This window comes from Haliotis rufescens, unplaced genomic scaffold, assembly GCF_023055435.1.
Source record: "Haliotis rufescens isolate VD_foot unplaced genomic scaffold, xgHalRufe1.0.p SCAF_5, whole genome shotgun sequence".
In the NCBI taxonomy this organism is placed as follows: Eukaryota; Metazoa; Mollusca; class Gastropoda; order Lepetellida; family Haliotidae; genus Haliotis; species Haliotis rufescens.
This window is the reverse complement of record NW_025964223.1, coordinates 51,233,205-51,247,421: the sequence shown is the minus strand read 5'-3', so window position 1 is coordinate 51,247,421 and position 14,217 is coordinate 51,233,205. Positions and strand designations below refer to the sequence as shown.

General features: G+C 38.5%; 1 protein-coding gene across 3 annotated transcripts in view; it reads right to left on the bottom strand.

Moving 5' to 3' along the window:
• The window catches only part of LOC124126704 (enolase-phosphatase E1-like), a 47,175-nt gene that overhangs the window by 20,643 nt on the left and 12,315 nt on the right, over positions 1–14,217 (bottom strand). For all 3 annotated transcript variants that reach the window (XM_046490210.2, XM_046490218.2, XM_046490226.2), the window contains exons 4-6: positions 5,188–5,331; positions 3,094–3,182; positions 1,010–1,354 (exon numbers count right to left, since the gene is read on the bottom strand). In XM_046490210.2, the coding sequence (XP_046346166.2) occupies positions 1,010–1,354; positions 3,094–3,182; positions 5,188–5,331 (578 nt within the window). The remainder of the gene's footprint in view (positions 1–1,009; positions 1,355–3,093; positions 3,183–5,187; positions 5,332–14,217) is intronic.

Below are 14,217 nucleotides of genomic sequence, written 5' to 3'. Positions count from 1 at the left end.
GCATGCCAAGTGAGCTATTTAACCAGTGGACGTAGCCCCACCAGCCTTGTGGTCAGTGAATAAAAGGGGCCTTTGCTGCCTTAAGCAAGACACCATGTATTCTTTTGTTTTGTTTGTTGTTTAATGCCGCACTCAGCAATATTCCAGCTATATGTTGGTGGTCTGTAAATAATCAAGTCTGGACCAGACAATCCAGGGATAAATATGATGAGCATCGATCCACGCAATTGGAATGCGATGACATGCATCAACCATGTCAGCGAGCCTGACCACCCGATCCCGTTAGTCGCCTCTTACGACAAGCATTGTCGCCTTTTACGGCAAGCATGCGTTGCTGAAGACCTATTCTCCCCCAGATCTCACGGGTCAGAAACCTTGTAAGCCATTGTAACATTCGGCCTCAATCAGCCTAAATACATTAGGCCCCTAGTTTCAACACCATTTACATGACAATCTATATGTTTGTGGGTACATTACACCTTCTTTACAGGAAGAAGCCCGCAGACGGGTGTATTAAGCACTGCCTGGTAACTATCATGGAAAAAGTTCAAGTTTGATTTGAACTAAATTAGTTCACTATCACTCTATCTCTGAAAACAAATTGTACTTGTCGTGTACAGTGCCCCCCAAGCGCCAATTTTATAATTATTTTCTTATTAAAGAGAGAATATGGTTTATGAAGGCACAACTAATTGTTTGCTTGTTCAAACTAGTATGTTACCAAATAAACAGTTGTGGGAACTTCGGAAAGGGCCTCCCTACATAATCAAGCCTACAAACTCCTATTGCTGTCATGACCATAACATGAGATGCGCAGTAAAGCAGTACACATTTAAAGGGAAGTAACTGCTACATTGGACCCTGTTTTTTAGTATGAGGATTTTAAATGGAAATAAAAACGAAATGTGCGCCAGATTTTATGATGATGCAGGCGATGCCTGAGAACCCCCCAAACTATTATTTTTTTTAGCCTTAAACCTACCATGTGTCTGTATTACAAATAGTTTACCTGAGAGTAACAGAATTTCCTGCTCATCTGCTGCTGAAGTGGCGTCACCGATCTCCTCCTCTTCTTCAGCTTGTAATGGCAGCACATGCTCCTTCGTACCTGACGCATTGTCGTTGACTGGGGTCGTCTGTCTGCTAGAACGAGACCTGGCGCTGCGAGACCTGGTACTACGAGACTTGGCACTGCTTGACCGACTGGATTCCCCCTTACCCGAACCCTGGTTACTCTCTTCACCTTGAACCCACAGGCCTGACTTTGTGGATGACCTTGACCTAATGCTGGATTCCGATGTTATTCGGGGCAGATTGACAGCTGGTTCAGATGTCACAGATGATGATGCTGACACTACAAAAGTATACATCTTATCTATAAAAAATCATTAAAAAAACTTTACTCATGCAATGCAAACAATCCAAAAAGGTTTTGGACATTCTGTAACTCAAGTACTGTAGGTATGTTTACTTTCGCTTTGCACAAAGTTAAGTTGCTATAAATTGCAAAATGAGTGAGCTGCGTTTAACGCCGCTTTTAACAGTATTCCAATTATATCGCAGCGTGTCAGCTTAATGTGGGAGGAAAGCCCGAAGTGATGCAGGTCTCAGACGTTCACCACTTCGGTGAAACCCACTAGCACGGGTATGGTGCTGACAAACCTTGAAACATAATCGGGGCAAACCAGGATTCGAACCCACAATCATAGGTTTCTGGCCTGCCCAAGGGACGCAACTCTGCACAGCGAATCGTGGCGCCTTAGATGACTGGGCCACCCATGCCCCCAATTGCAAAATGAGAAGTATCTCTCATACAATATAAATTTTGTAAGACTTTCAGCATAAGAATGTATAGGATGGTACTTCAGGAATACTGAAGCAATAAAGAAAGTGGGCAACAAGACTGGACTTTTTAAATTGAATGAAACTATGCGGTGATTCAAACAGAGACCTTCAGCAAGGGAACAAAACTTCCTTGGCTTGTTTTTTAATGCTGCACTCAGCAATATTCCAGCTATATCATGGAGGCCTCTAAATATACTGGGCCAGACGATCCAGTGACATTGTTACATTGTGAACGATACAATGACATACTATGAAGCAAGTCACTATAAGCCTGACCACCCGATCCATCAGGTCGCCTCTCACTACCAGCATAGGGGGTTGCTGACCTATTCTAACCTGGAATCCCCACATGGAAGCAAAATGCATTAGTCACAGTGTACTTCATATCCCCTATTTACCTTAATATGCACCCCAGATACGCAGAAAATTGACAAAGGGGAACCTTATATAATGATACACAACAAATTAAATTTGTTTTCAGAGATCGAGTGGTCATGAACAAACTTAGTTCAAATAAAACATAAACATTTTCAATAACAATAATTAGGCAATTATATACCCCTTCCATACTGCGACTGCCTCCGTAGTCCTCTACATTTTGTATTAGCTTCATTGTGTTGAGGGGAAACACGTATAAAATAAAACATTAACATAAATAAATTACCAAAATTTGTTACGATAAAATGTAACTAAACAGCCCTCAAATGCAGGAAATAGCGTTTAAGAGCATCTTATTTCTAAAAGATTCTGGGGGAGCATCCCCCAAGATCCCTCTAGCGGGCCCTCATTACGTTGGTTTTGCTTACAGTTAAAATTGGCCATGTTGCACTCCTGCCATTACAGGCTGAGTCATACCAAAAGACATTAAAAGATGGTACTTGTTACTCTGTCTAGTGCTCTCAGCATTAAGGGGCTAGAACAAGGACTGGTTGGCTCGGAGTTAGTATACTGTGTCTGAGTGGGGTATTCATGTTAAACTGTGGCATGGTATCTCAGTGGGATAGCACTATAAATCGGCATCAGTCCGGACTAGTACAAGCAGCCACACACACACACACACACACACACACACACACACACACACACACACATGCATTACCCTGGAAGTTGGTTGGAGACTGTTATTGCAGCATTGTGCTTAATACAATGAATACGGTAGCTGAGATATTGATCAGTCAGATTTCAACAACAAAGAAACAAACAGCAGAGAATCAAATCCTAAGCAATGTGATAAGGAAAGAGTCGTACCAGCAGACGCAGGTCGGCCGAGGTAGGTGGAGGATCTCAGTGATGCTGTCAGCTTCTTGCTGGAGAGAACACGCTGCCTGGGAGTTCCACTGCAGGATAGTAGTAACAGACACAGCAGTGAGAGACTGTGAGGAGTTGAGTTTATTTTGTTTATTTTAGAATTGACTTCAATCATTTTCGTTAATACCAGATTTACCCAAAGCCTGCACCACACTGGTTTCCACATCTATTACACAATATAGGGCTGGGACGGGTAACTTGGCTACTCAGGTCAGTTGGGTCATGAGTAGGACCCAGGTCCCCACAGGACTACCGGACCCGTGGTTAGTCACGTGATATATTGTTTAATTATAATAATAATAAAGTCGCATATATGTTTGTATCTTTTTTTGACTATGCATGCATTGTTTCTGACTTTTATACATTTGAGTAAAGATAAAACTTCAGTCAACTGTGTATGCATGATCAGATTGTTTTATTCGTGTGTCTAAATAGTTTTAGCCAATTTCCAGTTGGAAAATTTGGACCCAACCTTTGATCGCGGGTACCTTTGGACTCGTCCCAGCTAAGCTTACCTCAAAAAGTCAATTCTTTTGGATAAGTAAGTAAACAATAATTACTTCACAGACTGCTTATTAAACCATTAACACAAGTGAGTGAGTATGGTTTTACACTGCTATTAGCAATATTTCAGCAATATCACGGCAGGGAACACCAGAAATGGGCTTCACACATTGTACCCAGGTTGGGAATAGAACCCTGGTCTTCGGCGTGACGAGTGAACGCTTTAACCACTAGTCTATCCCACCGCCCCTCATTAACCAAAACATTATGTAGACAATGGTACAAAAAATTAGTGACATTGTTCTGTGCAGAAGTACTCCATTGGTTGAAGTTTGTTTAGGTTTATTTAAAACAAAATGCAAAACAAAAAAATGCATGAATTGCTAGTCTTATGCCATGGAATCACTTAATGTGGGAGCCAAGTCCAATTTTACAAGGGTAATTATAAGAGGTTAGCTGTGGTTTAATAAGCTAACCAACCAAGGATCATCATTGGGGTGATCAGGATTCCAACCAATGCTCATAACCAATCTTGAATGTCTAAGGGGGGCAACTCTGCAAAGTGAACTCTTGGTTGGTTTGTTGGTTAATGGGTGGTTGGTTGGTTTGTTGTTTAACGCCGCACTATTCCAGCTATATGACTGTAAATAATCGAGTCTGGACCAGACAATCCAGTGATTCATATCATCAGCATCGATCCACGCAATATGGGATCGATGGCATGCATCAACCAAGTCGGCAAACCTGACCACCCGATCCTGTTAGTCGCCTCTTTCTGCAAGCATAGTCGCCTTTAACAGCTAGCATGGGTTGCTGAAGACCTAATCTACATGGATCTAAGAGAACTGTTGAGCAATAGACTAAAGGATCACCCTTGCACCTGTAGCGGCCATAAAATTTCCGAGTCCCGTAATGGGATTCGAACCACAGACATTCTGATCCGAGGTCGGACGCCTTGTCCACATGACCAAAGAGGTTAACCCCGTCAGCAAGCTGACAAGGTAAAGATATCACCTGTGGGACGACTCCACGCCCTGCTACATACTCCCCCGTCAACAGAAGGCACGTCCCGGGCCGCATAGTAGGGTACTGAGGCTTATTTTGCTCAAATTTAAGATGAACGTGCTCAGCCGCACGCTGGGCTCCAATGTAGCAGCCATAAAATTTCCGAGTCCCGCTATGGGATTCGAACCACGGACCTTCTGATCCGAGGTCGGACGCCTTGTCCACATGACCAAAGAGGTTAACTCCGTCAGCAAGCTGACAAGGTAAGGATATCATCTGTGGGACGACTCCACGCCCTGCTACACACCCAACTCAACAGAAGAAATAGTACTTATGTTAATAGTTACAAGTGTCAACTTATCAACGGTAACCCCAGTAACATAATCTTGGAGGAACCATCTGCCGTTATTCTAAAGTATATTATGTCTGTGTCAGGAAAACAGGTAGTGGGTTTACTCATATCTTATCAAAATTTGATATCTCACTAAAATAGATATTAGTAATATTGCTGAAAAAGCTGTTTACCTTTTGGATTCTGTGAAATCAGCAGAAGTCATAGATCTACCACCCATTGACCGTGGAAATGCTCCGTCCAAATCTCGTAAAATCTCACGCAGTTCGGGTGACCTTGACACTGACCCAGAGTCACCTTGAACATGCTGGCGACTACTGTAATGGAAATTATTTAAGATGAGGTATAACGCAAGAAATCTTCAGTGAAACAATATGAAAATTGGTAAAATTGTTAACCAAGGATAAATTAACATGTAATTAGCATTCAAAACTTGTTGATCACAATTGTTATTGCACAAGAATCTGTTGGAATGTAAGAACATATTAAATACAGAGATATAAACTTCAACACCCTTTGGGCTTCATGAGCATGTCAGGCTATAAAACAACATTGAATTGTTACCTTGTTTCATTTTGTTGCTGTGTGTACATATGACTGCACTTCCTAACGTTATGACGGGATAGGCCGTGGCCGTGACGTCTCATAGACTAGGGTTATGCGAAATGCAAGTAAAAACAATTGTTGTTTTGCGTATATGTTGCTTCGCCACTGTATAAGAAACATATTTCAGTTGGAACTATATTGGCCACTGTCACTGTCCGACTGACACATCACTTACCCTGTGACGCAATAAATATTTATGCGTGCATTCCAGGACAACTCGCAATGTTTCGGTAATGTTTGTGAGAGAGGGAAAGTGATTTTCAAGCACAGAATTGAAGAATGACATTATATGATAAAGAGGTTATCACGCTTGTGTGTTTGGGAATGGTAAATATCCTATGTTAGGAATAAACACTGTATTTAGTGAGCCTTGGCTTGGCCTTGTCACATGTTTGTGAGAGAGGGAAAGCGATTATGAATTGTTTGATAGGCATTACTTAGAAGTTGACAGATGACAAAGTAGAGATAATTTATGGATAACAACTTCTTTATTTACTGTAAAGGTGATATTTGGGTACAGATCCTTATACCTTTGTCAACCTTGCTTGGGATAATGCTGAAGCGTCGCGTTTACAGTAAATAACGAAGTTGTTATCCATAGATAATCTCTACTTCAACAATGAATTATATTTTCTTGCACATGAAACATTTCAGGAACTATTCCAGACCAATTTAATTTCTAGTTTTTAGATATTGTTGTAAAAAGTGTGACATATTTGAAGTGCAACAAATAAAGAAAAAAAATCAAATGGTCGGTTCCTAATTGAATTATCTACAATGGCTTCGTTATGTGTTTGATTTCTGATACAGACAATCCTTTTCAGCTTTTTTCAGTCCTTGGCCACTCTAAATGTTTCCGTTGTCAACCATAATATTGACAATATGTCAACAAATCTACAGAGCTAACATTGAGCTGACCCATAATCGTAACCCAGGTCCCAAATTATAATACCTCGTCTAAATACCGAGTTATCATGGCTGTAGCGACACTCCAAAATATCCCAAGCTTAGATATAATCCATACCATACAATAAGCCTGAGTTTGATAGTTGTACATTGCTGTCAATATCCAATGTTCACTACCCTCACAGTGACAACAGTATGCTTAAACTGTTGTACATTACACCCTTTTAGTAGCTTGGATGACGATATGTTCAAAATTGTATTCCTATGGCTGGAAAATGCAATAAGACATTTCATTATTCGGTCAATGAAAACAAATCATATTTGAAGTCTATAAGATTATATTTGTAATTAAATAATTTATTAAATGTTTTATGACTCTGCCAACCTTACTTATTAATTAAGTAGGACTGCGCCGTATTATCGATATAACCGGATACTGCAATACGCTTTTCAAACTATACATCTATTCAAGTATATTGGGTAAACGATACATAACTAGTTTCGTTATTATTTGCATCCTTTAAGCTAAAATTTACACAGAAATTCATTCACAAATGATGTTTCCCTTGAAATTGATTGACAATTCGCTGAAACATGAAAGTGAGTGACCACGTTTTTTAGTACATGTATGTAGAAAATAGGGTCTCCATGTACAATCTGTGTCAACCAGGGACAAACACTTTAGCTCCCAATATATCGCAATATGTTTCGCATCACAGATACCTGTATCGCAATATATTCTACAGCTGTCCTTTCTCAAGTCAGAACAAAATCCCAATGTTTGAATGGCCATACAATGAACATCCTCATTTATCCAGGGTGTTAGGTCTCCATTCTGTTAGGATTAAAAACCCTGGCCCCATTCTCTGTCACAGCTTAATTTTGAGTCAGAATGAAACACTCAGAAATGAAAGGAATAGCCCTCAAATTACGCTTACTGACAGGATAATCTGTGCAAATTGGAAAAACAAAAACTTACTACCGGTCTATAAAAATCTGGAAATCCAGTTTCCAGAACTGGACAGTGAATTTAACAAACTTACAATGCAACTATTGTGCTCCATTTACCCGACCAGTGAACGATCATGCAATCAGTCATGCAGTCACACGTAAAACTGATTTAGAGTGGTATGTGTCACTGTATGGTGTAGAACAGGGGTTCGCTAGTGAGGAAGGCAAATATGAAATCTAAGGCTTAAAAAAATAAAAGACTTAATTGGTTCTCAGGCAATGGTTTCTGAAAATAGAGTGCGGGTGGGCGGGTGGTGTCTTTTTCTTTTTTTTCAATTTAGTATGTAACCAATAAAAAGTTGTGTAACCAAATAAACAGTTGTGTACAATCAACCTGGGAAAGGGCTTCCCTACATAAATGTATTCCTTGATGAGCAAAGTACTGGAATACAGTATTTGACTACCGTTGGACCGTTGGATTTATTAATGATTTTTTTGTTTTCTTTGAAATGGAAATAAATATGAAACATGTGGCAGATTTTATGATGATGCGGGTGATGCCTGAGAACCAAGACTATTATTTTTTTAACCCTAATATTAATTTGTTTATTGTGGCCTTACCGGTATAGCAGGATATGCTTATCCCTTTTGCGTACACCTGGTGTCATCACTGATTTTGAGTGATCCATTCATATAATTTCCCCAGCTATTTTTCCTTTTACACTTAACGTAATCTGTTTCAGCTGATAATCGAGACTAATTATTCTCTGGCATTGATGTTTTATATTTACATAAAACATTTAACAAAAAACACATGCTTCCTTAATAGTCATACCTTGACTGTCCGTGGACATGAAGTATTGCTCTGCAACAAAGTCAATACTGTGACAATATATTGTCATGAAATCAAAATGGGGACAGAAATAAACACAAATATATATACTCCATATATACACTCTACACAGACAACAAAGCAAATTGTATTTACCGTATTCGACATAATAAACACCCAGGGCGCTCTCAAAATTATAAATAGGGGGCTCTTATTAGAATATAATTTTGGTGAAAGGGTTGAAAGATCATAAATTTCATGGTTTATGCTGACAGACAGAAATGATACAAAAGAAATGTCTGTGCGTATTATACACAACATATATGTTTTTCAAAAATTTAATTGCCTGTAATTAAGGGTGCATATAACACACGAGTGCGTACTATACGCGAATAAATAAGTCTTGTGTACATTGATCAATCGGAAGGGTGCTAATTGGGATTGTTCACTAGCCAATATATGAGCAAATATCACTGCGCTTATTGCGTCAAATACGGTATTTGTTTGTTGAGTCAGTATTGCTTCAAATTTCCATGAATTACAACAAGGAAGACCCAATTTCTACTTTTAATCAGACCCCAATATCTTTAGGCCATACACCAACTGGAAGTTAACGGCATTAAATCATGTCACTTGCAAATATTCAATGTGAAGATACAATGGCTCAAAGATCACTTGTTGCCATAGTGATATGTCAACACTTTTCAAGCAAGGACTAACAGGTCCCCCTTACATAAAGCCTCCACACAATACAGCTCCACTGTCAGCCAATATACTCAACAGCTCAAACCTTTTTTCATTTGTACGAATGTGCTGCTGAATATATATAACGGTGAAGGAGACAGTGGACGCCTCTTCAATCACTGGGACAGTGTATACGTCTATTTAAACTGCCAGGTGCTTGTAATTGCTCAACATGGGAATTACATACAGAGTTCGTTCATGATGATATTCTTAATTTGTGAAAATTGTGTCAGACCTTTGGTTGATAATCTGCTTCATGGGTGTTAACAAACCGTTTCAAGTATGATCCTAGTTATTAAGTTTGTATTATTGTATTATTGTATTATTGAACTAAATATACTTCTCAGAAGAACTGATACTTTCATAGTATCATAGAGAGTTAAACTGTCATGGTATGACATATTACTAGAGTTAAACTGTCATGGCATATGACTATAGTTAAACTATCATGGCATGACATATGACTATAGTTAATCTGTCATGGCATGACATATGGCTATAGTTAATATGTCATGGCATGACATATTACTGTTGTTAATCTGTCATGGCGTGCCTTTAACTTCTTCTAAGTAGTATACAATTATTTTTTAAGTGAATATTAGACAAAATGTCATTTATTTTGCAGTTCTGATTTCTTTCACATATTAACACATGAAAGTAAATAATACCCAGGAAGCTGTCTGTTGTATTGTTTAAATCATATGAAACATGTAACATAGGTTTATAGTGAATAGAAATTACTGTAACTGAATACATCTAGCATATCTTTATACATATTTAGACATATGAAAACCCAACAGTTATTAGAGACAGCTGAAAATAAGTAGAGTACAAGAGAAAACAAATGAAATAATATTAAATTATAAGAACTTCCCCACTCTGTCATTTAAAGGTTTCACGAAAGTTGAAAACATGTATGATCTGCATCACTTCGGGCTTTCCTCCAGCATCAAGCTGACACGCCGTGCTATAACTGGAATACTGTTCAAGGTAGCTTTAAACCCAACTCACTCACTCACTCACTCACCGACTCACTCACTCACTCACTCACTCACTCAGTGCCTTACACCTTCAGTAATCTGTGTTTTGGGTTGAGTTCAACATACTTTATGGTCATAATTATAACCTACAACAACTGAGTGTGTAGACAAGATATTTTCTAAAAAAAACAATATTTCTTTTAAAAAAACAGGCCACAAAAAAATTAACTTCTTGCACCTTTCACTATATACACTACTGAAAGATGATCCCATATATCATGAACAACTGACCGCCTCTGTGGTCTAGTGGTAGAGCGTCTAATCAGGAGAGTGGAAGGCCCCCTCCCTCGTCATAGCAAAAAGACTTTAAAAGATGGTACTTGTTGTTACCCTGTCTGGCACTCGGCATTAAGGGGCTAAAACAAGAAATGGTCCGCTCGGAGTCAGCATACTGTTTGGGTGGGGTATTCATGTTAAACTGTGGCATGGTATATCAGTGGGCTAGCACTACAAAATCGGCATCACACACACACACACGCACATGTGCATGCACGTCACTGTATGTAAGTGCAACAATCTTGGACGTGACGTTAAACCCCATGTCACCTTTCACTCATGTACAACTACTATGGTATTCGACGAAATAAGCGCCCTGCTCTAATAAGCGCCCACTGCGATATTTGCTAATATATTGGCTTGGGAACAATCTCAATTAGCACCCCTTTCAACTGTACACAAGACTTATTTATTCGTGTATAATACGCATGATACGTATGTTATATGCACCCTTAATTATGGGCAATTAAATCCTGGAAAAATATTTCTGTCGTATATAAACATTTCAGACTGTTAGCATAAACCACAAAATTTACAATCTTTCGACTCAAAATAATATTCTAATAAGAGCCCCCTATTTCTAATTTTGAGAGCATGCATCCTGGGCGCTTATTACGTTGAATACGGTATTTACTCACACTACAAGACCCTTACATACCAGAATCCCCTAAGGTTTAAAACCTTTTCCATCTTATCATGAGAAGTTTCATAATCTGCATGGATATTACTGTGCTTGACCTCTGCTCTACAGGCAACCTCCCCTACTTGATGCCAAACGGAGCACGATATCCGTGTTGTGACCTCCGAGACACACCCTCCACCAGTTTCAAGTACTCTTCTCTATGTCCAGGTTACTTAAGTACCATCTTGAAACGGGGGAACAGAATACTACAGGCTTACTGTGTAGGTAAGAAATGTAATAAAGTCTGGTGAATACCTAAAAAACCTGCAGTGTATACTTTCTGTTATATAACACTGTTTGCCTGCTATTTGAGTGGTCAATATGTTTGAACAGTGATAAAAGAAAACAGATTTTAACAAAGGTAAGATAAACTCTTTTGACTTTTGTAATGACAGACACTTTTTGTCCACAAACTTTTCGTAACCATAAAGTACTGTAAATCGTGAAATTAATGCGTCTCCAAAAGAATGCGACCACTGGACCCTAGCCAAAAATGCGACTCAATATGAATGCGACACCCCCTCCTCTGGATTTCTATCTAAAGGAAATGTCCTCAGTCAGGTTTAGAATCCTCGCGTTAATCCAACCTTACATTAATCCGATCACACACCAAATAGCACCGCTTATTAGCGCTGAGTAAAGTACTTCCGCAAAAACAATACATGCGTGCTGGCTCGTGTCAGCCTTTGACGCAGTCACAAAGAACAAAGGGTGGCGTCTGTCTGGACTTGCAGGTGTGATCAGTGATGACATACCGTATTCAAACCCATTAAGCGCCCCTCCCCCAATATACCCGAAGTGATACTGCTACAACAAATTTATTCTTGTTGACATGTTTCAGTCTGCCATTTGTAAAAGAACTGAAACCAATTGAAAATTGATAGAATTCAATTGGACTGAGGATAACTTATGCATTGTCATGTGATTTTCATTGACTCGTAAACCATGTCCAACTTTATGCTCATAGCGGGGTATACAGGATTTATTCCCCCACTCAGAAATTTATTTTCCTCTCAGACAGGATACATTAAAAGTTGTAGAGGGTCACAAGGGGTACATGGGGTTTTATGTGCCCGCGTTAGGTTTTATACCACGAGCTGGACCTAAAGAGGGACGTATAAAACCCCATGTACCCCAAGTGATCCTGCTACAACAAATATATCTTACTAACATGTTTTAATATGACATCATAAATGAATTAAAACAAATTTAAAATAGATGGTAAAAAACTGTTCGACTGAACGGAGGTTAGCTTGTGCTATGTCACATGACTTTCATTGATTTGGAAGAAGTGTGCAGCTTTTTGATTTGAAGCAGGGTATAAGGGATTTATTCTTCCTCTCAGAAATCCACGTGCAGCCTGTATTGCTCATGGTGGGGTATAAGAGATTTATTCCCCTGCTGAGAAATTTATTCCCCTCCAAGGCGGGATACATAGTATTTTATCAAGGTCACGTGGACCCATTAGATCTCATCATTCTGACATTGAGGTTGATAAAGTATTTTATCAAGATCACGTGAACCAATCAGATCTCATCATTCTGACATCAAGGTAAGATAATACACATTAAAACTGGATATGGTAAAGATTTGTTGCATATATTGCATGCCCATGTCAGCTAAAAGCAATTTGCTGAACATTTTGAAATATACCTTTCAAAACTTATTAAATATTACTTTTGCATCAGTGTTATTTCCACAAAAAATTCAATACATTCACACAAGATACGAAACTGTCTCAATGTACAATGACATCCTATATGAAGTAATTACCTGTAGGTCAATATTTTCATATATTAATCATTCAGCTCAATATATACTGACAGTGTGAAACGCAGGTGTAGCCCAATAATCATCCTTCGATTAGAACTCTACCATGTGATATCTACCGTTATCTACCACAGATGTAGGGTAGCTTACATCACAACACAGGACACAGACATAAGATTTAGAAAAAGACTTCACCAATGGTGGGATATTAGAATGCTAGATTCACACTCAGGCCAAACCCATTTAATTACATGTTTTACCAACATTTACCTGGAAACTACTTGTCATGAAGGAATAAGTAAAATTTAAAAATATCTGTTTAAAATGAAAAAATTAATGACAAAATTTATTATAGCATTTTGTCGATTTCCATTTTCCTTTATTGGAATATTTATCCACTGTAAGTGATCATGAGTAGATAAGAATACAGACATCTTACATTTATTATTGTTTACAGGATTTTCTGTTCATAATATGTTTACATGCTATCTATGCAGATTTTGATGTTGTATTGATCAATTTTATATTTTTTCATCAAAATATCCAAAACATACTTTTTCATTAAAGAAATGTTTAAGTACGTAGGCGGATCCAGAGGGGGTCCAGGTGGTCCGGGGGGTCCGTACCGCTTCTACTTTTGAAAACCAAATGTTGTATGTTGTAGGCTGTAAAATTATCTGGGAGAGGATTATGATGTTTAGGACCCCTCCCTTTTAAAAATGCTTGAAAAATTCCTCTACTGTCATGAAGGAATAAGTAAAATAAAAAAAATATGTTTAAAATAAAAAAGTTAATGACAAAATTTATAATAGCCTTTTTGTCGATTTCCATATTCCTTTATTGGAATATTTATCCACTGTAAGTGATCATGAGTAGATAAGAATATACAGAAATCTTACATTTAGACTTCATTAGACCTCTTCAAAAATTCCTCTACTGTGAGTGAAACATATTCTAAAATCTTCTATAAGTATTGTCATCTTTAGCCAAGTATGTGAAGCATTGTACCCAGAACACCTCCCTCTGTGGCCAAGTCCCATAGCATTCCTCACTTAAAGCAGCAGAACAATATGGGCTTGCATGGTAAAGTGCACTTTCACAATATACTGTAGACGTACAATAGGGTGGGATCAGGCTGAACTAGTCAAGTCATTTCTCAATGCTGGTATGATGGTAATGGGTAAACTGATATTGACGATCTATTGACAGCATGTCACAACAGTGTTGATGAAATGGACACTTGATCGAGAATGCAAATAGCACATAACAGACTGAGAATTGACTTACAATGACATTTCTCTGTAGGAATGAATAGGTTTTGTCCCTTATGAGATTCCCAGATTGAACACAGGTGAATGATTAGGGTGTTGATCACTTGATCACTGCTTGTGTTATT